The sequence below is a fragment of the Penicillium pulvis genome (genome assembly GCF_028828015.1).
Source record: "Penicillium pulvis strain IBT 33274 chromosome Unknown scaffold_8_segment0_segment0, whole genome shotgun sequence".
Classification (NCBI taxonomy): Eukaryota; Fungi; Ascomycota; class Eurotiomycetes; order Eurotiales; family Aspergillaceae; genus Penicillium; species Penicillium pulvis.
The window spans coordinates 5,303,676-5,328,639 of NW_026643080.1; the positions used below are offsets into that span (position 1 = coordinate 5,303,676).

General features: G+C 50.4%; 9 protein-coding genes across 9 annotated transcripts; 4 read left to right on the forward strand and 5 right to left on the reverse strand.

Moving 5' to 3' along the window:
* Window positions 1–32: 32 nt before the first annotated feature.
* N7503_011418 (putative ATP-dependent RNA helicase (Hrh1)) lies at window positions 33–2,527 on the reverse strand (the record flags this gene model as incomplete). Its single annotated transcript, XM_057070964.1, has 2 exons — window positions 33–365; window positions 425–2,527. 2 exons carry the CDS (start codon window positions 2,525–2,527, stop codon window positions 33–35), a joined length of 2,436 nt encoding a protein of 811 aa, XP_056917575.1.
* A 952-nt stretch (window positions 2,528–3,479) lies between these two features.
* Window positions 3,480–5,406, forward strand: N7503_011419 (uncharacterized protein; the record flags this gene model as incomplete). The annotated part of the gene is made up of 3 exons (XM_057070965.1): window positions 3,480–3,601; window positions 3,655–5,035; window positions 5,092–5,406. The coding sequence occupies 3 exons, from the start codon at window positions 3,480–3,482 to the stop codon at window positions 5,404–5,406; spliced, it is 1,818 nt and encodes a 605-aa protein (XP_056917576.1).
* A 148-nt stretch (window positions 5,407–5,554) lies between these two features.
* On the reverse strand, window positions 5,555–6,253 carry N7503_011420 (uncharacterized protein; the record flags this gene model as incomplete). Its single annotated transcript, XM_057070966.1, has 2 exons — window positions 5,555–5,944; window positions 6,005–6,253. The coding sequence occupies 2 exons, from the start codon at window positions 6,251–6,253 to the stop codon at window positions 5,555–5,557; spliced, it is 639 nt and encodes a 212-aa protein (XP_056917577.1).
* Window positions 6,254–6,991: 738 nt separating this feature from the next.
* Window positions 6,992–8,659, reverse strand: N7503_011421 (putative F-box protein (Pof7); the record flags this gene model as incomplete). The annotated part of the gene is made up of 2 exons (XM_057070967.1): window positions 6,992–8,218; window positions 8,279–8,659. 2 exons carry the CDS (start codon window positions 8,657–8,659, stop codon window positions 6,992–6,994), a joined length of 1,608 nt encoding a protein of 535 aa, XP_056917578.1.
* A 196-nt stretch (window positions 8,660–8,855) lies between these two features.
* Window positions 8,856–10,449, forward strand: N7503_011422 (putative mitochondrial carrier protein; the record flags this gene model as incomplete). The annotated part of the gene is made up of 2 exons (XM_057070968.1): window positions 8,856–9,273; window positions 9,338–10,449. Exons 1-2 carry the CDS (start codon window positions 9,027–9,029, stop codon window positions 10,447–10,449), a joined length of 1,359 nt encoding a protein of 452 aa, XP_056917579.1. The 5' UTR covers window positions 8,856–9,026.
* A 717-nt stretch (window positions 10,450–11,166) lies between these two features.
* N7503_011423 (uncharacterized protein) lies at window positions 11,167–15,145 on the forward strand (the record flags this gene model as incomplete). Its single annotated transcript, XM_057070969.1, has 10 exons — window positions 11,167–11,240; window positions 11,292–12,647; window positions 12,701–12,931; window positions 12,989–13,157; window positions 13,225–13,233; window positions 13,282–13,911; window positions 13,969–14,337; window positions 14,412–14,539; window positions 14,589–14,692; window positions 14,757–15,145. The coding sequence occupies 10 exons, from the start codon at window positions 11,167–11,169 to the stop codon at window positions 15,143–15,145; spliced, it is 3,459 nt and encodes a 1,152-aa protein (XP_056917580.1).
* A 223-nt stretch (window positions 15,146–15,368) lies between these two features.
* Window positions 15,369–16,465, forward strand: N7503_011424 (uncharacterized protein; the record flags this gene model as incomplete). The annotated part of the gene is made up of 5 exons (XM_057070970.1): window positions 15,369–15,489; window positions 15,553–15,796; window positions 15,854–15,954; window positions 16,047–16,218; window positions 16,303–16,465. 5 exons carry the CDS (start codon window positions 15,369–15,371, stop codon window positions 16,463–16,465), a joined length of 801 nt encoding a protein of 266 aa, XP_056917581.1.
* A 1,218-nt stretch (window positions 16,466–17,683) lies between these two features.
* On the reverse strand, window positions 17,684–20,801 carry N7503_011425 (CheY-like superfamily; the record flags this gene model as incomplete). The annotated part of the gene is made up of 2 exons (XM_057070971.1): window positions 17,684–19,184; window positions 19,240–20,801. 2 exons carry the CDS (start codon window positions 20,799–20,801, stop codon window positions 17,684–17,686), a joined length of 3,063 nt encoding a protein of 1,020 aa, XP_056917582.1.
* A 1,007-nt stretch (window positions 20,802–21,808) lies between these two features.
* hsp60 (chaperone ATPase HSP60) lies at window positions 21,809–23,742 on the reverse strand (the record flags this gene model as incomplete). The annotated part of the gene is made up of 3 exons (XM_057070972.1): window positions 21,809–23,325; window positions 23,396–23,537; window positions 23,635–23,742. The coding sequence occupies 3 exons, from the start codon at window positions 23,740–23,742 to the stop codon at window positions 21,809–21,811; spliced, it is 1,767 nt and encodes a 588-aa protein (XP_056917583.1).
* Window positions 23,743–24,964: the final 1,222 nt, after the last annotated feature.

The following is a 24,964-nucleotide window of genomic DNA, read 5'->3' on the forward strand; positions in this document are numbered from 1 at the left end:
GACATCCCAAACAGGGAAAACATCTACAGGTTTCACTGGCCAGCAAGGGCCTCACCAACCCAGTCCATCTGTACCGCGCTCACACCCCGCGCGTAACTGCGGTTCGTGAACACAAACTCGTTATACATGATAGCCTCAACCTTCTTGCCAAATAAGACACTGGAAGGATGGATCGCAACAGTCTGGTTGCCGACCACAGTACGATAGCTACCGTCAGGGACAAGGCGAGCGGTGTTGGTCGCAAAGCCACACAAGAAGCTCTGCAAGATAGGCACTGGTGACGTATCAAAATGTTGGTCTAATCGGTCATCACGAGGCAGAAGTTTTGCTTGGCGGCATTGACTGCGTAGTTGTTTTCGAACATCCTAATATACCTGTCAGCTTACGTTATCGCGACATGCATAAATTCGCGATAGGGACATACCATAACGGACTGCATCGCCCGGTGCGACACCAGGTGCCGCTCAGCCCATGCCTTTCGGTCAACATTCTCACCCGCGTAGGCCCGAACCGTTGATAGCATCGTCAGATGATCTCCTTCGCGCCGGTAAAGATCCCGACGGGCGATCTCGGCTGCTTCCTTCTTTTCCTCGGAAGTGGTGTTCAAGAAGATGTTCTCCACACTGAGACAGGAGATGATGTCAATCACGTCAAGCAGACACTCAGTTCCATGTTCCGAAGCCGCCAATAGGACTCGTCCAAGGGTGGGTGTAAGCGGCAACTTGGCGATTTTCAAGCCGACCTCGCTGATACCACCGGACTCGTCGAGCGCGTCGATACCCAATAATTGGAGCAAGGCCTTCTCGAGTGCCTCACGCGGAGGCCGCGTCAAGAAGGGGAATCGGACGATGTCATCGACACCACGAGCCTTCATGTTGAGGAGTGCCTGACTCAAATCACATCGGAGAATCTCGGGGGTATTCGTTTCATCGAGGGTAAGATAGTCGCTTTCAGTATACAAACGGTAACATTTACCAGGCGCTTCACGACCAGCACGACCCTTTCGCTGGATGGCGGCTGATTTGGAAATGGGCTTCACTAGCAGGGAGTCCAGACCAAGTCGGGTGCGGAATTGTTTGACCTTCGCTTTACCGCAATCCACCACATATCGGACTCCAGAAACCGTCACTGAAGTCTCAGCAATATTAGTCGCTAAGATCACCTTGCGGGTACGAGGCGGTGCAGGGGCAAAGACTCGCTGTTGGGCAACTTGGGGAAGAGCTGCGAAAAGCGGAAGGACTTGGATCCGCGGTAAAGAGGGATCCATCCCGACGGCATACTCATTGACCAGGTTTTCCAGAGCTTCAACGGTCTCTTGACCAGTCAAGAACACGAGAATATCACCAGGTGTCGGCTCCTTGTAATGGATTTGGAAAATGACCTTGAGAGCTGCATCAACGTAGTCATGGACAGGCTCTGGCGAATATATAGTTTGCACAGGGAATTGGCGACCTTTAATATGGCAGACAGAAATCTGCTTGGAGCTCTCCTCATCCTTCGGCTCTTCAGCAGTGCCATTTGCTTCGCCATTTTGAAGTTGGGGTTGGTTCTTGAATCCCTCCTGGAAGAAGCCAAGTAGACTCTCCATATCCGCTGTAGCACTCATGACCACCACTTTCAAAGGGACTCCTCCGCGGCCTTCCCGCTTCCCAGACACCAGGTTTCGCAAAAATCCAGTGGTCAAATCAACGTTGACACCGCGCTCGTGGACCTCGTCTACCACGATCGCACTGTACCGAGTAAGCCAAGGATCATGCAACATTTCTTGTAGAAGCATTCCCTCTGTCAAGAATTTGACCCGGGTACTCGGCGAGGTGGATGTGTCGAATCGCACCGAGTAACCAACCTTACTGGCTGGCGATGATGATCCAAGTGGTGTTCCCATCTCCTCTGCCACACGACGGGCCAGGGAGATGGCGGCGACTCGTCGGGGCTGTGTGATCGCGATACAACCACCTACCGTCATCGACTTGACGGAGCCATCCTTCTGCGGTACCTTCGCTGGTGTCGGTCGGCACCAGAATTCGTTCACCAGAAACTGGGGGATCTGGGTACTCTTTCCGCTACCAGTCTCACCAACCAAGAGCATAACATCTTGTTCCCGAAGCTTTGTTCTGATCTCATCCGCATGTCCAAAAATTGGAAGTTTCTTTCGCTGTTCGTAGAGAATACTGGCTTTTTCCCGGAGGGATGTGAAGTTGGTCTTGGTATCGGTGAGGGATTTGGGCTTGTTGTTAGGTTTCCCCTTGAGCGCGGTCTTATTCAAGGATCGTTGATGAACTTCTTCTGGTTCCGCTTCCGGCTTGGCCTCTTCTTCAAGCAAAGGAGGGGCTGGTGCAGGCTTCTTGGGTTGAATGGGTTCATGGTCGCGAGGCGGTTGGGGTTCGGTGGGCTCGTCGCGCTTCCGTTTGTTACCACGCTTCTTTTTCCGGCCAATTTCCTCGGGGGCTGACGCCGCTGTCAAGGGAAGCTGCTGAGGAGCAGACTTCTCTTCAGCACCAAAGTGAGTGTGGACCTTTTCGGGCATTGTGAATGGGCGTCAACATGGACAAGCCTGTGACAGCTAATCGGATCCCGAAAATTTTCGCTTATCGATAAGGCGATACGTTATCTTATCTGCGAACCATCCCCGACTTCTCCAAGTTCGTCACATCCACAGCCTCCACAATGCACATTGAACACGGGATTTTTTAATAGTCGCTGCCGTCTTGTCGATCTCTTAGACCTATTCTTGTGCGGTTCCAAACGGTCGGGTCGAACTCCGTCAAATTGCAAATCTAGGCCCGGAGTTCAAGTGCGCCAGTGCTCAGACCTCGTACTTTTTGCCGAGCTGATCTCCAGGGGACGAGCGTAGGGGTGACATGTAAACAGCCCGATTAACCACGGATATGCTTAAAGATGTCCCGAGTGCTGTGCAACCGAGCCCAGGCCAATCATGTTAAGCTTGAAACGAACCTCCTATTCTTTGCCCATGCCGTATGGCTAATGTAACCATGGAGTGCATGTCGAACGGTTCGATCTATCGAAAACCATGCAAGCCAATCACCACGAACACGGCGCTACGTCAAAAGTCTTGCCGCGGAACGTAATAGACTCGGAAACTGCCGCAGATGAGCAAACCATGTTAAAAATGTCTTAAACAAATCCTTTCCTGCACAATTGCATCACCGCTCCAGATCGACCCCGATCTCGTGGAAAGAGCCGCCGCGCTTCGATCGATCGCCAATTTTGCCAATTGTGACCTACCACTCGCGGTCGTAATGGTTGTCTTGCCTTCTATGTTGAGGACTTTTGTTCGCATGGTTTCCCTGGACAGAGATAGAATTTGAGCTGTGAACACAGTCGATCAATTGATGCATCAAGACGCACGTCCAATGGCGGAGTCTGATTAGGGTATTAAAGAAAAGGCAAGTTCCCCAGCTTTCGGAGTTGCGCTGCACAAGAAGAAGAAAAAACCTTGTTTCCTTTTTATCCTAATCATGGCGGCTGCAGATTTCCATGTTGGACTGACAAGTCCCGACGCCGAGTCTCTACGTTCGTTTACGGAGACGTTACCGGATGAGTATCACGAATGGGTCTCTGAATCTGGGAGGTCTTCACGGTGAGTAATGAACAATCCATTGTCCGATCTGTTCACCGCTAATCGCAACCAAGAAACGATCAAATCCTTGACGATTTCCCTCATCCGCCTAGTCGGCCTCAAAATCTCGACGCCATTGACGAGGAGAAAGTATATCCCACTCCCAGGTCGTCTATCAAGAATATGAGACGGACTGTGACAACAAATGATATCAACCTGGGCATGGGTATAACAAATGACCTCCCCCTGCTCCAGCAAACCAATCCCTACGAGGATGCAGAGGAGTTTCACCCTGTCAATGAGGAAGGCGCATCATATGACTTGATTGCGCCTTTCGAGGGCGACGAGGCACCACTCCACAAGTTGGAGCGGGTCTCCGACGTCATGTTCGGCACCGAGCATATGTTACATATTCTCAATAACCCGCGCTACCTAGCTCGGTTTCGCGAATACCTTCTGGAAGAGCGGCCACGCTCAATCTCTACGCTCACCTATTACCTCAATGCCACCAAAGCCCTGAAGGCAATCCAATTTGCGAATGCGCTGGTACGCTTATCGGTTGACGTCCCGCCTGCCGCTATTCAGAATGTTCAAGATGACAGCGATGCTGTCGGGATCACCGCCAACAAAGCTTTGGAGCAAAGAGTCGAGGATGGTCTGCGCGCTTTAACAGCCGAAGAACTTCCTGCATTTATCACGGCTAGGTGTATCACCATCACCAGCAAGATTGTCGAGGAACGTGTGCGTGGTACACTGCCGATGAAGTTTCGGGATACCTCAAACGCATTGGCAGAAGTCTTTTGCTTAACGGATCCGACACGGCCTGATAATCCTATCATTTTTGCCTCTGAGGAATTCCATAGAACAACACAATATGGCATGGACTATGTGCTCGGGCGCAACTGTCGATTTTTACAAGGGCCAAAGACAAACCCGAACAGTGTTCGGCGTATTCGAGAGGCAATCAAAGAGTGCCGTCATCACTCGGAGCTTTTCCTCAACTATCGCCGTGATGGTTCGCCATTCATGAACCTTCTTCAATGCTCCCCTCTCTGCGACAGTCAAGGTCGCGTCAAGTACTTCATCGGCGCGCAAATCGATGTGTCGGGATTAGCACTAGACGGCGCACAGATGGAATCCTTGATTGAGCTGCAATCCAGATACCGCGATCCCGACGAGGAAAGTGTGGCAGAGATGCCTGAGCCCAAACACAAAGACGAGTTCCAGGAATTATGCGAGCTCTTTAGTCCTCGCGAACTGAATTCTGTTCATGAGCACGGTGGCGATCTCTTCCAGCCATCGAACAACCGGGCAACGATGAGGGGCCATCGGACGTGGATGAAACGCGGAGGCTCCATCGGTAGCGACTCCTTGGAGAGCGAGACTGAAGCGATTCGCCTGCGAGATATGAAGTCGCCATTACTTCGTGGAGCTCTTTCTGGTGTGTATGAGAACGTAAGTCATTCCCCGCATATATGGTTTCATGATCAAAGGCTTATCGTTAGATGTAGTATTTGCTTGTTCGGCCATATCCGTCCCTCCGCGTCCTCTTTACCTCCCCATCTCTCCAGATTCCTGGCATGCTTCAGTCATCTTTTCTTTCTCGTATCGGTAGCTCTGCTAGTGTCAAGGACGAACTTGTGGAGGCAATGATGCAGGGGCGCAGTGTCACAGCACGAATCAAATGGGTCACTCGGTTTAACACCGAGGGTCGCAACCGCTGGGTTCATTGCACGCCTCTGATCGCCAGTAATGGTCAAGTAGGAGTCTGGATGGTGGTTATTGTGGACGATGACGAAGAAACACTAATTAATTGGAGGAACTAAAAGCGCCGGTGTTATATTTTGTCTCTTTTTTGCATATATCGCACAATATCCCAATGATTCATAATTCTCGTTCGAAGCACGCAAACCAACTTCAGCTATATACTCCACAGTCATGATCTCACACTGGCTGATGTCAAACCATCATTCTTCAACTTCCATCAATCCGGATATAAGTTTGATATTCCCCATCCTTCAGTGCGTTTCCAGTCGAGGCATCCTCACTGCCCGGGCCCAGAAGCCGAAGCTTCCACCAAGCCCCCGCACCACCCTGGAGCTGCATACCCCAGGTTGTGACATTATGCGCACCGATGAAGATTCCATCCTGTTTCACGCCATCAATGTAGTGGGTGTAAGCCTGAATAGCCTCAGTATCCGTACCCAGGCCGTACCCAAGGTCCGCATCGGATGCCACATTGGTGATGTTAACAGTCACGAACTCGGCGCTGCTCGGGCCAGTCACGACGTTGATAACAAAGCCACTTCCATCCACGCAGCGGAGGGGAGTGTAGGCATTGTACTGCTGTCCCACAATACCAATCTGATACCTGCGTTAGCATATGTGTAAGACATCAGAAGCACCATGGCGGGGAAGATTTACATAGCCTTTATCAACCTGCTGGTCAATACTAGAGGACTGGCTTCGGAATCCTTCCATCGTGCACGCGCCGTTAACGTCGGTGGTATTCACACACTGATCCACTATAAGAGCCCAGGGGCCAGAGAAGCCAGACGAGGGGCCGGTGGCCTCCCACATTGGGAGATTATAGCAATTAGAGAGAGCAACCGGCTCAACAGTAGCTGCATGAGCAGCAGCCAGAAGTGAGAGGCCAGCTAGTAGGAATGACATGGTCAAGTGTAGATTAAAACAAATGGATGTAGTATAAAATGACAACAGGACCGGAATCCGCCTGTTATTTATACTCTCGAATAGAGCCGCAGCCTATTCCTCTTAAGACATTCACAAGGTTTTACAGGATGCACAAGTCAAGCGAATCCATCAGAGCCCCTGAGTATAACGAGAATAGATCTACTAGTTAGTGCTTTCTTGGCGGGGGCGGTTACTACAGGGTTGCACTCCTTAGTGCCTAGTCCCTCCCCAAAAAGGCCCTTTTCAGGTTCCAAAGGAAGGCCCACAGGCCCCACGGGTAGCCGGGCACGGTCTTCTAGGCCAATCATGAAGTCAAGAACCGTAAAATAGACCTTAAGGGTTATCCATCTTCACCTTAATTCGGCAATTTTTGGTGGTGTTCAGACCGTCTGGGGCTCTTGGTTTCCAGGCAAAATAGAATGGCAGGATTCTTCCGCGAGCCTCGTCCAATGAATTGTATGGTCTCCGTGTGTGGGTTGTCTCTAGTGCTGACTATTACCCCAGGTGCCCCAACCTTTCCTGCCTAAAGCCAGATAGTCTTAAGGTTACCATGCACTACTACCTAGGCCCGGAAAATAGAAAAGAATGATGAGCACCTATGTGAGAGCTCTGAGCTGAGCTACATTGTGGAGATATTAGTCTTCCATAATGCACATAACTCCGTTCAATATCGATATCTATGCCTTTATATGTTCTTTTATATCGTAAATCATCACTTCAATGGATTCCCCAGCCTCTCACGCGTCGGAAGACGAATGCCCGATCGTTACGAAGACCAAACTCTGCCCAGTCATCAGTGAGCTTATTGTGACTCCAGAAGCCGCGCCAGACCAGCTTTGTGTTCTTTGACGGGTTCACGTGGGATTTGGATGAAGATGGGGACCGCAAGCTCAAGTGCATAGTAAAGACGTATTTTGGATCAACGCCCTCGGTCTCTACAACAATATCCCGTGGGTCTGAGGATTCATCGGTCCCGTTTGGACCTGCTCCCGTATTCTCCTCTTCAACTGAATTTTCTGGGCGAGGAACAGGTGAAGTCAAGCACCAGCGTCCGCGGTGAGCGTGTCTCAGCGCATTCATCGCGACTGCAGGTACAGGATCAGTTGCGCCAGATAAGGACTGTCCTTGGTCTGCAAGCTGTCGCTGATGTTGCTTATGGGAGATAGCTCGGGCGGCCATCATATTTTCCTTGTTAATGTGTGGTACCACGTCAACCGGCTCTGTGGTTGAGAGCAGGGAAACGACAGACCCGTCCGGATAGAACCGAAGGTAACGGTAATAGGTCACAATATGAATGGGACTGTTCCAGGACACGGTCTGGTGGCTTGATTGGGCACCGGGCCGGGTGTAGTTGACTGTACTGATGTAGATACCAGAGAATCGAATGCGTGGGAAGGATTGGAACACTTGACTCCATGAAGAAAGAGGCTTTGGGATTTCAAAGGAGCCTCCTTCTGGGAATGGTGTGTACCGTACGCCATCAAGGGTGTAGACTGGGTTGCCATAGATATCGCAGGCAAATGTATAATGCATTCCAGCAAATCCAAACTCAGGGTTCTGGCATACTGCTCTCCAAATTGGTTGTTCATGGGCGAAATGATATGCCATGCGCTTGCAAACCAAAGCCACTCGGCCAAACGTGGCCGGATCTTGCAGCGCAACATATTGCAGAATTTCCCCTATCACTTCGGAAGGCATCTTTGCGATAGGACATGGTGGCGGAGGAGTGTTTTCAACGAGCGATTCTGCCGGGGGAATGGGTAGGTTCGCGAATGATGCAACCAACTCGGCAGTAGGGATAGTTTCTGATTCGACAGAAGCCGTGGTTTTTGCAGGAACAGCCTCGGCCGGAACGGCTTCTGTCCCGGGTGCAGGTTGTGTAGGCTTTTTCCACACGTGGGCATAGTGCTTATTCCGGTAGGACTTGTCCACACTTGCGTCTAGCTGTGCAGTAGTCAGTACCAAATCTCGAGTGAAGCTGGAATATCAAAGTTTGTCACTTACCCGGTAGGCCCTGCGGTAATGATGCAGGCTATCACCCAGGTTGCCTGCGGCCTCCTTCTCAACTGCACGCTCGAAGTGCTCCAGGGCTGAGCGGGGCTCATGATGATCTTTACGAGTGAATCCGTCCTCCTCATGCTCGTCCTCTGGTTTCACGGTAAGCTGCCCAACCTGTTGGGCCAGTTCCTCGGGATCGAAAGATGCCGGCGGGGGCCCCTCTTCTTCAAGGTCCTTGCGGTGAGACGCCTCATGTTGTCTGGGTGGGAATCTTGTCGGTTGCGGGTCCCGAGCCACAGAGGGAGGGGCAGCTCTAGGTTTAGATCTACCAGCAACTTCCTCGCGCCACTTGCGACGGAATGATTCGAGCTCGGGGTTGTCTGCCATGGCGGGAGGGGGGCCACTATCCGGTCTCGGAGATCGGTCGCGATTGATAAGCCCACCTGAGGGGTCCACTGGGGGCAAAGCTCAAAGCACAAGAGAAGGACAAACGTAGACTAAACAACAACTGCAGTCGACGCCATTGATCGTGAAAGAAAAGTTTTTGGTCGATCTCCGAAGTGTGAGATCTCGAGACTCGGTGAGCTGTGTAGAAGAGAGAAAGAGAAAGCCGGGAAGCTTATCTCCGCTCGCCACCTCCCGCAAAACCCCGAAAATCTTCTGGTCGTGACGCATCATTCTTCCACACCTCAACCACTCGCGTCGTAAGCACCTAGTATCGCCAAACTATCTCCAGGCGGTGCCTATCGATTGAATGCCGACCGGGTTGGATTTCACCGATACTCATACCCCTCCAGGTCCTCCTGGCAGCGAATTCGTTAACGAGATCGACTCCGCTCCGGGGGCGTCATGGGCGTCCCAGTTTGACGAGACTCCCATGTCCACTCCAGTAGTGCCGGGCGCTACGCCGGCCACTGCCGTTGCGCCTCTGAATCATGATATTTCCATCGGACAGCGAATGATATCTGCCTCAGCGGGAAACATTTTGACCGGACTTCTCGGTGAGTTGGAGAACCTGCTCGGCAAGGTCCTCGAAATGTATGACATAACTAATATTTATCACAGTCACCCCTCTCGATGTCGTACGAGTTCGTTTACAATCGCAATCACAGATGGTGAACACTTCACAATATACCACACATACAACCCAGTCTCTAAAGAACCTCCCTGCTAATATCGGGATTACCTCGTGCTGCCGTGAAGTGTTTTGGGTTGGAGACAATGCGCAGATGTGCATGTTAGGCCCCCAGGCCAGTACGATGGGGAATCAGGCACATCCCGCGCTAGACTGCGCCGTCGAGGAGACACAGCGGCGAACATTTACATCGACTTTGGATGGTTTACGGAAGATTGCTCGGAACGAGGGTGTTTCTACATTATGGCGCGGTCTCAGCGCGACCTTGATGATGGGAATTCCGGCTAATATAATCTATTTCGCTGGGTATGACTGGCTGCGCACCGACGAGAACAGCCCAGTAAGAAAGCTTGTCCCAGAAGCCTATGCGCCATTCATCGGGGGTGCGATCGCGAGAACAACAGCTGCTGCCGCCACCAGTCCTGTCGAGATGTTCCGTACCCGTCTCCAGGCTACCCCCGGTACCGGTGCTGGTCACTTCAAGGCCACTTTACAAGGGCTACACCAGATGACAATTGCCAAAGGCTACTCATCTCTTTGGCGTGGACTGTCGCTGACAATGTGGCGCGATGTTCCATTTTCTGGTCTCTACTGGTGGGGGTATGAGAAGGTCAAGCTAAATCTGGAGCTTGCACGTCAGCAGACGCCGAATATCTCGAGTGCTGAAATCGAAGCTCCCACCAGTGCCACTGCCTTCTTGGACAGCTTCATCGCCGGTGCTACCTCTGGATCCGTCGCAGCATTGGTGACAACGCCTTTCGACGTCGGCAAGACGCGACAGCAGGTCTACAGACACATGGACGATCACGTTCCTACCGCTCAGCGAAATACTTTAGTGGCAAAGGCTGTTGTCCCCGAGCAACTCCCCCTCCCTAAATTCCTCCTCCATATTTTCCGTGAAGAAGGTATGGCTGGACTCTTCCGTGGCTGGTCAGCACGCTGTCTTAAGGTTGCGCCAGCCTGCGCAATCATGATCTCTACCTATGAACTGGGGAAGCGCATGGCCCGAGAGGTCAATGAGCGCAGACACGAAACTCCCTAATCCTCCTCTCGTCTGTACTATTAATGCATGCGATCGCACTTCGGTCGTCCCATCCCTACTCTCTTGTTCTTTCTGGCGTTCATTTTTGATACCGCATCAGCCAAATGATAGAGTACGCATCGGTTTTCTTTTGTTTAATGCATATGTGGAGTGGTTTTCTGGGATCAAAAAAGCCCCTGTGTACATAAGGTTTTCTATTCGGAAACAATCTCAACTTGAAAAGCATATCACCTGTTCCTGGGTACGAAATGTCCGAAGGTCACGTTTTACGTATAGTGGCTTTCGAGGTCAAGGTATTTGGTACACGCCTGAGATCTGTGTTCTGCGTAGCCCTGAGTCACTACCCGCGTCTGGTCAATGTGAGTCGTGGGTATCTGTCTGGTTGTTGTCTAAAACGGACTTAGCAAGAAAGGAAATCTAGTACGGGAATCTGATTACGTAGCTTGAATCCGTAATATCACCAGACTAGGTGTGATTCACCGTAGAGTTACTGACAAGAGACTGTAATTAGTTCGTATTTATTTAGCCCGGGTGCTTTGACTCAGTGATCAGCGGGCACAGCCGGAATAGGGCGAACTAGTATGCGCGCCGGGCGTGTTCATCTGATCGTTGAGGCTGAAAGTTCCCCTGATTTAAGATGGACCCATCCCTGTATTTTCCGTCTTCCAGGGATATCCTTTGCGACGGTAGCACCATTCTACCCGATAAGCATAAAGTATGCCGCCATCGTCCGGGTCGGGGCGTCCACCATGGTTCGAGCATATCCAAGCCGTGTCGAAAACAAACGTGGAGTATGTGGCCCTTTTCCCCGCTCGTTGGGGGCCATTTTAACTGGTTTATAGCATTGTTGCCATACCACCTATTGGAGCACATCATCAAAGAACATGGACTGCAGCGGGCTCAAAAACACCCTGGCTCCGGACCGAGTTGATTCATCGGATGCCTAGGGCACGAATCCTATTGTACAACCATGGGCACCTACATGAACATGACACAATCGAGGGTCTTGGTCAACGCTTATTGAACCTCCTTATGGACGAGCGGAGGCATCACAGTAGTCGTCGGCCACTATTCTTCCTCTCCCATAGCACAGGAGGCCTCGTGGCGAAGGCGTGTTTGTCTCTAGCTTCACGGGCCGAGCCGAGCCAGGCTATCCTGACCAGCTGCTATGGCATCGCCTTCTTTGCCACACCACACCAGGGCTCGAGTTATTTATTCGCAGAAGAGTATATGCCAAGTATCGGTCATTTGCTTCATCTTGAGCAGGACATTCCTGCCTCGCTAAGAGAGCAATTCCGTCCCCGACAAGAGAAACTGTGGCATCTCTCTAACCAGTTCAAAGCATTGTCGGCGGATATGAAAGTCTGGTCATTTCTGGAAACTATTGACTCTACTCTGACTATATCGGATGCGGAGCTTGGTAATACCATGGAATTCCATGCTCCTATAACCTCCATAAGATCTGGATTATTGGACATCGAACATGAAAAGGAAACCCCTATGGCGACAGACCATGCCGGAACAGCAACCTTCGAAGGCCAAGAGGCGTTCCGCGACGCTTTCTTGATCGAGCTAGCCGGTGCGGTCAATTCAGCCGTGGAGCTTTCCGGTCACGAAGATACTCCGTTGAACGTCGAACAGGCGGTAATGGTGCAAATTAACGGGTTCTTTGAGGATGCTGCTCTGGGTGTCAGTGACGATACTCCACTAAAGATGTGGTCAACCCACGTGCCTTTAGAGGAATATCTGGCCAAGGGTCCAGGCGCATGCCTCCGAGGGCGCTTGAAGCGTATTCAGCCTCTTGGACTAGATGATTCCTCTCTAAGCAGTTTTGACAGCCGCCCTTCTTTTACACACCTCCCGGCAGACACGGAGAATGATGACCATCCAGAAGACCATGAAAATCAGCAGGAAACTCACCATACTGCTGCCATGCCTAGAACTTCACGACCTCCTATGCGACAAATTCGCAGCTTCATAGCGGGTGAAAATCACTTTTCCCCAGAGATCCATATCACAGAAGCAGGGAGGGATGGGTATTTCGATCGCGATCGTCCTACAAGCGAAAGTCCTCCGCCGCCGATAGAGCGGAAACGGAAAACTTCGATTGCCAAAGCGTTGGGTCTGACACAGCTGCGTGCTCACAGGCGCAATACTTCTGATGTTAGCTCACAAGGAAGCAGTTCACGTCCAGCATCGTAAGATTTCCTTCGAGGTACAAAAATGAAAAACTGCTATTGACAAACTATAGGAGCTCAACATCGCCGCCGCAAAGCGCAGGGTTCTTAGCGATTCCTGCTTCGACGCGGGATCGTATCAATCAAAATGCAGATGCGCCGGATATACCTCGTTCAGTTCCTCGCTTTGATCGGCCCGAGCCCGGCACTGAAAAGCTACTTTGGATCCATGTCCCCTATACTCATCCGGGATGGGTATCGCAAGTTATTCGGCGGGCATGTCAAGATCGCCATGAAGAAAATTTGTAAGATTCATTCCTTGTGTTGGGAGGCTTCTCCACTAACCCGTGACATATATGCAGCGTGAGAAAATTCATCAATGACAAGAATTGGTATCTTAATCTTAATCGAGCTCGACATTTGGAGCCGCATGCTCGGTTTGTTCGGCCGCAATGTATCCATGCACGCCAGATGGATGTCTCTCAAAGTCCGAAGGCCGGGGCATCCGCAGATCCCCAGCTGGCGCTTTATGTGAGTTAATTTCGATGTTATTCATCGTGCCAAAATAGCGAAGGACATCATACTAATAGTTTTGCAGACGCCCTACGTGAGTAATATGCAAGCGTCCCTGAGTTTCTACTAACCACCCATCCAGCTTCATTGGGACACATACCGCAACCTCATACAGCGTCGCAAGGTAGTCGAGGATAGACTACGACAGGGTCGCTCTCATCCGGTCCCACCCCGAATTGCTAAATCCAGCCTTGAGGCCCAACTTATCTGGCAGTACCTCGGTTGCGAGCCACCCATTCATTTTAGACGTACACTCGATCAATTCGGATACCCAAATCTACGGTCGACAGTGGCTCGAGATGACGATCAGATGCTGTGGAAGCGCACGCGCAGACCGGCTCGTCTGGATGAACAGCTTCGAGAGTATCTTGACGCCGCAAGCGACGACCCTGAGGAATCGGAGCCAGCGGAGTTCATGGATGGTAACGTACTAATGGTTGATCAGCTGTGGCTGTGGATTGTTGACCAGAAGACCATTGTGACGTTCTTCCCCAATCAAGAAGCCACTACCTCCGAAGGCAAGCTTTTCGAGCAGTCGAATCTGCATAGCAGTATCTATAACGAGTTGAATGGAGATTTGGCGCGGCGATTTGAAACAGCGGGTGATCTTGCGGCCCTGATCATGTTGCATGCTGTGACTGTTCTGCTCGAACGGACCCTCCATCATGATCTGCAGGTTCTAAGAATTTTCGAGGAGTCCATCAGTATTTTGGTATGCTCCTAATTCCGCACGACAGTTTGTGGATAGATACTAAACCCAAATATGCAGACGGAATCAGTGACCAAATCCTTCAAGCGTTTTCGTAACCGCGGTTTTGCCAACAGACCTGCTGATCATGATCGAACTGCCGAAGGAAGATTTATGACAGCTGCGCAACGAGATCAACGAGATCGCCAGTCGGCACGACGGAACCGAGATGACTTGTCTGTTCTGCTGGAACTCCGGGATATCGAGGACGAGCTTTCGACTATAATAAAGCTTCTTGATCAGCAAGATACTGTCATAAAGAGCATGGTGAAATATTTCGATCGAGATGGTTGCGGGAAAATGTTTCTTGATGCTGCTCAGCTAAGGATTGACGAATATCGATCGCAACTCAGCGAGATGAAAGAGAACAGCCACCTTGCTCAAAAAGCAGTAAGATCACCGCTACCTGGTCATTAAATTTCTTCTTCAGCTGTCATATACTAATCACACCAACTTATGCTTAGGTGGAAACCTTGCTAGATCTCAAGCAGAAACAGGCAAACGTTGACGAGGCCAAGATGGCACGCTGGCAGGCAGAGGAGACGCAAAACCAATCAAGATCTTTGATGGTTTTTACCATCTTCACAGTAATGTATGACCCGGTAGTTCATATCTGTTTACCATGTGACTAATCTTTTTAGTTTCCTACCACTATCTTTTTTCACGTCCCTCTTTGGCATGAATGCACGGGAATGGAGTGATCAAGATACCAATCTCCCACTGGGCGAGATGTTTGCGATTGCTGGTACGGCTTACACGATCTCGAATGATTATCTTCAAGCAATCTCAATCACTAACCTGTTACCCAGGCCCGGCATCTTTTGCCATCATCGCTGTAGCCCTCCTAATGGCATTTAGCGAAAAGCTACGAGACTCCGTGAATAAGTCTCGTAAGATTGGCCACGGTCTATGGAAAGACTTTGTTTCCAATCCTGTCAAAAGCTTTCTACATTGGAGTTCAATCAAGGGTCTTATGCCTTCTCTTATGCCTGTCGAGGGTTCGAGATTACGGAAACTATTCGACCAGTATCTAGGTTATGAGCAGCATCGGGTTAAGTTCGACGAAGATTTTTGGAAACGAAGGCAAGGTGACAAGAACTCAGTCTTGGAGGTTGAATGGAAGAACTACAAGCTTGCAAATCACAGAACCGAGGAGTCTGATTCATTGGGCGAAACGATGCGTGTGGTTCCAGTGTAATGTCATTATTGAAATGAGACTAAAGAGTACTTCTGTGGAACGAAACATGAGGTGCACCGCTACCTGACCGTATCAAAAGAGAAAACGGCGTTTTCCGGGCGTTTTAAGAAATCGGTCCGCTTGTTTTCATTTCTCTTCCTTTCCTCTCCTGTGGTCTGTCTATCGCGTCTTTCGGACGCCTACCACACCCCCGCCATTTTTTCCCTTTCATAAACGTTCGATCATGAAGAGGCGGTGCATGGTTGGCACGGATACCACGCCTATGCAGTTGACGCGGAAGGACTTCGATAACCCCGAGGTTCTGAATGCCCGAAACCCGCATCCGCACTGGGGATTTACCCATGGTAAGTCAATAATCTTACATGACGCGTGTGCAAAACCCCCAATTATTTCCTAACATCAATCAGGTCCCATGTTCGACCCCAACGTTGTGTTGAAGACACCTGTTAATTCAGATGACGAGGGCGAGGACGAAGACGAGGTCGTCGTGAAGCCGCCTATTGACATTGAGTGCATCTTGGGGGAGTTTATGGAGCTTGTGGGGTCTCAGGCTGCACTTGGAGTTGAAAGCACCGCTCAGACCAAACATAAGCTGGTGATTCCTCGCCCACCGCGCCAGATGCTACTTATCAATCCCCATAACTCCGGCATGTAAGCATCTCCTTCCATTCTTGAATCATTCAACAAGATCATAACTTATCTTACTAGATGTGATATCATCGTTGTATTGCCCGATATTATGTGTGGATTCAAAGCAAAGAATGGTTCCGAGATGCATGCCCATCTCCGAACTGCACACCACGGCGCAAGTAAGTGTATCCAGCTTTATTCCTGACAATTCCTTGGTTGCTTCTGTCCCGTGGTATTCGCGGCCAGTTGCATACATACTGATGTTATACAGTTGTTCGCCCTATGCGCCACAATATGAACCACGCTTGGAACACTAGTGTCAATGTTCTTAAACGGTGGGTGCTGACTGGTGGCTGGCGTGAAGCCAAATATCGGATGGAGCCCATTCGCTCTGACAAAGGGTCCCTCATCGATTTATTTTGTCAGGATCTCGAGCGTATTGCGTGAGTTCCTTCTCCATCTGCATATCAATTTGATTTTCCTTCATGAGATCATGTACTGATCATCTTGTGTTTCCTCACAAACAGCCGAGAGGACGCCAGCTTTGCCGCCAAGTACGGTTGTCAGTTCCACCGTTACTCTGCCCACCTTGAGAGCATGGATGACGTCGAATATGGCGAGCCTGGATACCGCTATCTCGTCCCTGGGGAGGACAAGATCTATTACAAGGACGACCGTTTCCTTATTTAAGGGCTGATCTATCCATGATGTGAAATGCCTTCACGGCCTATGTGTTTTTGTGGGATTGATATTTTTAGGGTTAACGGGTTTGTCATGCTTTTGTGGCGTCGATTGTCCTCCCAATCTTACGCGGCGTGACGGCTCGGAACGTATGCATGTTCAGACGACCCAGGTTTTTTGCCTTCCCGTTTCCGATTTATGTTTGATCTTTTTGATCTTTTTGATCTTTTCTAATCATTTGTCTTTTCCTTGAGCCTTACAATGATAAGCTACTTTTGATTCCTAAGTCTAACCGGCTTTACCGCTGACACTGCGCCTCCATACTGGTGACCGTAGACTTACTACCCTAAGCAGAGACATGAAAGTCTCAATGAAAAAGGAATCGCTCTCCTCAACAAAATACCCCAGCTCAGAGCTCGGCTGGGCGTCTCTCACGGTACTACAGATGACGAAAAGCTCTCGCCTAAGCGTGGGTCTAAGGAAGGAAGCGTCATTTATTCTTATGTTTGTTTTGCGTTGGACTGCTTGTATTTTATGGATCCTCTACATTTATATCCTATCTTTGATGGGCCTAATTTTAATCGGATTTCGTTTCTGATGTTCGTTTGATTGTTTTATCATAAATTCTTTTGAGCTTGGATTCAAATTTGATTTTCTTCCGTTTGATTCGCCGTTTGTCCTGCACCTGGCAGTTTGATCGGTTACCCTTATGGCCAACTCCTGTAGCGGGTGTCTCTAGAACACATGGAAACACGTTTCCCGACTTGCTTTTCGAAGTTCCGATGAAAGGATTCTCACTGGTCATGCATCATAATAATAGATCTTTGTATTGTAGGAAAGAAATAAGGCATTGATCTTCCTAGTTGATACCTTCCCAAGTTCCATCCCTAGCGATATGTACTGATAGGTGATGGGTGGACATGGTGACTATAGCTCTTCGATTCCAGTATGATTTACTGATGAAAATGACCACCAAATAATCAAGAGTAGAAGGTGCACGGAGCCCGAACGATGTTTAAGGAAAGGATGCACCCAGATATGCGATTCAAAAGGATTGCGGTCTAACAAATCCAGCTTAACACATCAAATGGAAGTCATTGTAAAATTGGCGCGCGGAAATGATGGGATAGAATCTGTCCTGAGAGCGAGGCGTATACGAGACTCAGAGTCGGCCTGTGAGGGCATGAAGTTCAAGAAAAAGAAATGGTGACCAAGCAAATAACTCCTTCAAGTCTTCCCTGTTGGTAATGATGAGATGTTCATCGCTGAGTATTTGTGGATCGTCTCGATCATATGATTGGGTTGCAAGGGCTTGGAGACATAATCATCCATGCCAGATTCAAGGCACTTTTCGCGATCTCCAAGCATGGCGTGCGCCGTCAACGCGACAATGGGTGTTCGAGGGAGTTGCTGCAGCTTCTCGTACTGCCTAATCGTCTGAGTTGCCTCAAAGCCGCCCATAATGGGCATCTGGACATCCATCAGAACCACGTCATAGCGTCGCGATTTGACCTCTTTCACAGCTTGAAGTCCATTTCCGACGACAGTGACGTGGTGTTTGGCTTTTTCGAGAATACGGACGGCTACCTTCACGTTGACTTCATTATCCTCAGCGAGCAGGATTGAGAGAGGGCGCGTATATCCGGGTTGGGTATGGTTTTGACGGTTCCCCATAGCAAGAACAATTCCATTCCAAAGATCGATAGGGCGGCAAGGAGTGGTGATATAGGCCGTTATACCGAGTGCGCCGGCGGTCTTCATTGGCAAGGATAAATCGGGGGCCATGAAGATAAGAGGGTTGTGCGAGAAGTGGCCACATGCGCGCAGCGCGACGGCATCCTCCATTGTTGAGACAATCATCGCGCTAAAGGCAAGGCTTATGCTCCCGTTGCATTGACCCAAACTGATTTGTTCTTGTGTTACTATCACGGCCTGGAGGCCTAGCTCTTGTAGCATGCGGACAGCCGGACATCCAGTCTTTTCCGCATCGCCAACAACCAAGAACTGGCAACCTCGATGAGGCAGGATTTGCTCGGCGAGAGCTATTGGAGGCTCACTGACTTTCAACTTGCAAGTGAACCCGAATGTGCTTCCCTTGCCCGGGTTGGACGTAACCCAGATATCACCACCCATGAGGGAGACGAGACGCTTAGAAATAGCGAGTCCCAGACCGGTGCCCCCGAAGCGTCGTGTCATGGACCCGTCCGCTTGTTGGAACTTGTCAAAGATAAGGCCCAGGTTACTTTGTTCGATTCCAATGCCAGAGTCGGAAACCGAGAACTGGAAGGTAGCTTCGTCAGGTGCGCAAGTGCTATCCTGGATGTGTTTGATGCAAACATGTATTTCGCCGTCGTCGGTGAATTTGACAGCATTGCCAACCAAGTTCATCATCACCTGTCGGATTCGATAGGCATCGCCGATGAGGTAGTCTGGTACACTGCCGTCGACCGAGTAAATCAAGCTTAAAGCTTTCTCGACTGTTTGTACGTCGAAGGCTTTCAGCACTCTCCACACGGTAGTACTCAAACTGAATGCGGTCTTTTCAATCTTCATATGGTTTGCTTCGATCTTGGAGATATCCAGAATATCGTCGATAATAGTTAAAAGACTGAAAGCCAGGCTGTGCACCATACTGAGTGTTTCGCGAACAGAGGCGGGGAGATCGTCGGTATCGAGAGCTAAACTGGTCAGTCCGATAATTCCATTCATTGGAGTACGAATTTCGTGACTGTCGTCTGTTAGTTTCAACATGTTCATCTGTAGATTTGAGGGCGAAGACAAACCTGGTATTCGCCAAAAACTCAGATTTACTGCGATTAGCCAACTCAGCCGCTTCGCGAGCGGCAGTATTGCGTTGAATACTATCTCGTAGGCTCGAAATCATCTTATTGATCTTCTGTTTCAAGTCATCCATCTCACCAGATGCAGATACCGTGATGAGTGATGTAAAATCGCCGCTCATGGCTGCTGTTGTGATCTCTCCAAAGGCTCGGACTTGCGATGTCAGGTTGTCTGCCATAGTATTGACATCTTCGCTGATCGACCTCCAAATACCAAGAGATCCGTTCACATTCGCCTGTCCGCCCAGTTGTCCTCGCACGCCCACGTCTCGTGCCACGCCTTTCAATTCACGTGCAAATTGATTCAGACCATCCACCATACTGTTGATCGTTTCCTTCAGTGTCAAGATTTCACCTTGGGCATGGACCTCGATCTTAGTGCTCAGATCACCACGCGCAATGGCCTGGGTCACATTGGAGATCTGCCGGACTTGCATAGTGAGATTCTGAGCCATGGTGTTGACATTGTCTGTGAGGTTCCGCCATTGTCCTTCAACATTCTCCACTTGTGCTTGGCCACCTAGTGTACCATCTGTTCCCACTTCGCGTGCCACTCGGCTGACCTCGAAGGCGAACTGGTTGAGTCGGTCGACCATTGAATTGATCGTCAACTTAAGATCCAAGATTTCACCCTTGACATCTGCAGTCACCTTCATAGTCAAATCTCCACGGGCCACAGCGGTCGTCACTTTGGCAATTTCGCGGACTTGCTGGGTTAGATTTGAGGCCATGCGATTCACATTATCGGTCAAGTTCTTCCAAGTTCCTTCCACGCCATGAACCACAGCCTGGCCGCCAAGGGTTCCGTCTGATCCCACCTCTCGAGCGACACGGCTGACCTCGAAGGCGAACTCCCGTAGCTGATCCACCATAGAATTGATAATGTTTTTCAACAGCAAGATTTCACCCTTGCAATCTGCTTGCACCTTGCGTGTGAGATCACCCTGCGCGACCGCTGTCGTCACCGTGGTAATATCGCGAACTTGGGTCGTAAGGTTGTTCGCCATGGCGTTGACGTTGACGGTCAGCTCCTCCCAGATACCCTTGATGCCCTCGATCTTCGCCTGTCCGCCCAGGACTCCATCGGTGCCGACCTCGCGAGCAACCTTGGAAACCTCCTGACTAAAGACCTGTAACTGATCCATCATCGTATTGATGGTCTGTTTGAAGGTAGCGATATCAGGCGAAATCTCCAGCGGGTGCATGCGGGCCCGCTGCGACAAGTCTCCATGAGCAACTTGAGTGATGATTTCTCCAATCTCACCCAGTTCCTTCTGAAACGCCTCGTTGATGTGGGTGTGTTTGCGTAATTCTTTCCGAAGATGCGAGCACTCCCGCTCGATCTCGGCAATGGATGAGTGAGCCTCGCGACATTGGATGAGCTCCTCAACAATCTGTGTAATAAATTCCCGTGGAACCGAAACCTCCGGGCTCTGCTGGTGCTGCAGGGCTGCACGAGCCTGGTAGAGATCAACGTCGGCGGCTGGGCCCATTTCTACGGCCATAGTCGCTGACGGTGAATATGTCAACCACCACGATGTGGGGATAAAGTAAGAGTGACGTGCTCCACTCTTGTCTGACAGTCAAAGTCGCAGTTGAGGGGGTAAATCCCGATAGTGTTATTCGTACAAATGTCCCGTGACTCGGGGGTCCGGTGAGAAGCAAGTCCCGCCTCGCAGATGAGAGGTACAGCAAGGCTGAAATCGTGTGGGCGCGCTCGTATGCATAACCGACTTGCCAAGTCCCACAGCTGGTTACTTCCCCGGAGTGTCAGCAGAAGAAGAAAAAAAGTGGTTCTCGGAAGTTAGACCAAAATTGGGAGAAAGTGGTACAAAGGGAAAGAGAAAAGCAAACACGGGGGTTTTTCCTCGGGTCTAGTCTAGACCGCCGATGGCGCGCAATCCTCACTTTCAAGGTCAAATTACCCGAGCTATGGACCTCGGAATTATTTGCCACCACCATTGGAATGCTGTGTTTCTTTATGGTATCTAGGCGCATGCTAACTAGGTGGTCTCCTATGATCTATAAACAATCACCTGTAAGTACTAGAGTTTATGCAGATCTGTCAATGCGGGACGATCCTTATTCCCTGGTCCACTTACAACCTCTTAGCCGATCGACATTGAAATTGTCATCCCCGGAGAAAAGTCCCCGACCCAATAATACCCAATCCTCTACTCCGCAGTCCTGTCCTAATTCTGCTTTGGAAAAGGGAAATATGGAAAAAAAAAAAAAAAAAAAAAAAAAAATGTAAAACATCATCGCATCAAATTTTAATGCATTAGAACCACATAGACTGAGAGAAAAATATGATACAGGTTTGCGCCGGAACCTTTTTCGAGCCCCAGGAGAGTGGAGAGGGGAAATAAAAAGACACACAAGAATACAGGTATAGGAAGTAACTCCAAAACATTACAAAGATCCAGGGCCGTAGAGGGAGACACGGCGATGCAAGAGATGCGCAAGGAAGTCGTCAGGAAGGCACAAGGTTATTGGGGAACAGGGGAGGCGTTTAGAACATGCCGCCGCCCATGCCGCCCATACCGCCCATACCACCCATGCCACCGGCGGGACCGGCAGGGCCCTTCTCCTCGGGAGCATCAACGATGGCAACCTCGGTGGTACCGAGCAGGGAGGCGACACCGCTGGCATCAACCAGGGCAGTGTGGACAACCTTCAGGGGGTCGACAATACCGTTGGCGATCATGTCAACGTACTCGCCGGTAGAGCTGTCAAAGCCCTTGTTGAAGTCCTTGGCGAACTCATCAGTGAGCTTACCAACGATGACGCTGCCCTCGAGGCCAGCGTTCTCAACAATGGTGCGGGCGGGGCGGGTGATAGCGCTCTTGATGATGCTGACACCGAGCTGCTGGTCGAAGTTGGCGGGCTTGACGTTGTCAAGAGCGTTGGCGGAGGCCTTGAGCAGAGCAGTACCACCACCGGGAAGGATACCCTGCTCAACAGCAGCACGGGTGGCGTTCAAAGCATCAACGACACGGTCCTTCTTCTCACCAACCTCAACCTCGGAGGCACCGCCGACCTTGATGACGGCAACACCACCGGAGAGCTTGGCAAGACGTTCCTGGAGCTTCTCCTTCTCGTACTCGGAAGTGGTGGGGTCAGCCATGACACCACGGATCTGCTCACAGCGCTGGGCAATGTTGTCCTTGCTGCCCTCACCGTTGAGGATGATGGTGTCCTCCTTGGTGATGGTGATGGAGCCAGTGGAACCAAGCATCTCGGGGGTGAGCTTCTCGAGCTTGATGTCAAGCTCGTCAGTGAAGACGGTACCGTTGGTGAGAACACCAAGGTCACCAAGAATGCTCTTGCGGTTGTCACCGAAGCCAGGGGCCTTGACGCAGGCAACCTGGAGCTGACCGCGGAGCTTGTTCAGAATGCAAACGGCGAGAGCCTCACCGTCAATGTCCTCGGCAATGATGACCAGAGGGCGACGCAGAGTGGTGGAGGCCTCCAGGGCGGGAATGATGTCCTGAACGGCGGAGATCTTCTTCTCAGACAGCAGAATCAGAGGCTTCTCAAACTCAACCTTCTGGGACTTGGGGTCGGTGATGAAGTAGGGGGAGGTGTAACCACGGTCGAAGCGCATACCCTCGGTGACCTCGAGCTCATCCTCCAGGGTCTTTCCCTCCTTGACAGTGATAACACCCTCCTTGCCGACACGCTCCATAGCAGTGGAGATGAGCTTGCCAACGTGGACGTCACCGTTGCCGGAGATGGTAGCAACCTGGGCGATCTCCTCACCGGTGGTGATGTCTCGCTTGTTCTCCTGCAGGTACTTGACAACGGCATCAACGGCGGCCTGGATACCACGGCGCAGATCCATAGGGTTGCAACCAGCGGCAACGTTCTTCACGGTCTCGGAGAAGATAGCGCGGGCAAGAACGGTAGCGGTGGTGGTACCGTCACCAGCGAGCTCGTTGGTCTTAGAGGCGACATCCTGGAGGAGACGGGCACCGAGGTTCTCGAACTTGTCCTGCAGCTGAATGGCCTTAGCGACAGTAACACCGTCTGTTTGATGAAGAAAAATAAAAGGTTAGCTTGTTTGTTGATTCTGAACAGCAATCACGAAAAGACCTACCCTTGGTGATCTTGGGGGAACCGTAGGCGGACTCGATCAGGACATTGCGGCCCTTGGGACCAAGAGTGGAGGTGACAGCACGGGCGAGAGTGTCAACACCCTTGAGGAGGCTGGCACGAGCATCAACGCCAAACTTAAGCTCCTGTTGGCGGTCAGTCAGGGATTCTTCGGAATCGACGGAAATTGGGATCGGAGGTAATTGGAGGCATCATCGGAGATGAATTGAAGGCGTTACGTACCTTGTGGGCGAAACGCTGCTGCTGCAGGTTCAGGGTCGAGCGACAGAAAGGGGCACGCTTGGAAGCGGCGGAGAGGACCGAAGTCCGGGAAGAGAGCGCGCGCTGCATGGCTCAGGTAAAACAAAAAAGATCAAACGGAATTAAAAACAATAAGGTAAATTATAGAGGAGAGGAAATGCCCGATGGAATTGGACACGGGAGGGTAGGAAGGATGGGAGGATAGAAGCTGGAGATGAAGCCAAAGTCTCGAAAATTTTCCAAGCGCTTCTCTTTCCCCAACCCCAGAGCTTGGCGGCAGAAAGAGCTAGAAGGTCACCTGACTACCCGAGGGCCGGGTCAGCGGCATTATCCTACGCGACTACCTATACCTAGATATAGTTATTTACTTTTTCAAGGCTGAGCTCTATCTTTGCAAAAACTAATGAATTGATGCTGTAGTCTCTCAATTTATTCGTGGATAACTGAGCGTTGAAGCAACACCATCATAGTTGAACCGGCTATGTTCGGCAAAATATATACTCGGGTTTCGGTGTACAATTCCACGGTTGCGAGGTACTATGTGCAATTCATTACGACAACCTCCGTTGCACACCTGAGGTAAGCATCCCCGGAGTAGTCTTTCTTCAACTAATGTAACTAATTAATGAAGTTAAAAGATACTGTTCACTAAAAGAGACGTCTCAGGGTTCCAAAGAAATCTTCTACAGTACTGTATCTATATATTCATTTCTCGAAGGTTCAAGGGTCGCACTTGCGTGCGCTCTATGCCGGAAAGCTTTGGGAATGTCCGAGTTGATCTAAGCAGACCAGGAAATCACCTACTAGATGGTAAATGCTAGGCGCCGCGAACCTGTCAGGTCTATGGGTCTTTAGTTTCTCATTAATGCTCAGATGAATAATAATATGTAAGAGTGGAATTGCTAATCTGTTAACTAACTTTGGCTTCAAGTTGCTCGAAATATTTCAGAAAATATTCAAAACCCAGGGGCAGTGAAAATCATGACGCCACAGAAATTTTAAGCTCTCTCAATCCTTAACCCTGACTGCCTGGCCCCTGGAAAATCCGCAGCATCAATACCCAAACCCGACGCCGTCCTCACGTCAAAGTGACGGAAAACCAGACACCCTACCTAATCTCAAATCGAATGAAACTTCGAATTAAAGCAGTCGAAAATACCCGAAAACAATTCAAAACTGTCAGAAACGAGAAATCCACCTGAGTACCTGAGGCCAGACTGTGGCTCACAATATCGGCGAAGAAAAGAAGGCCGAGAATTGCGACTTTCTCACATACTCCTGCAAGTGACTGCTGGCCACCCCTAACTAATTG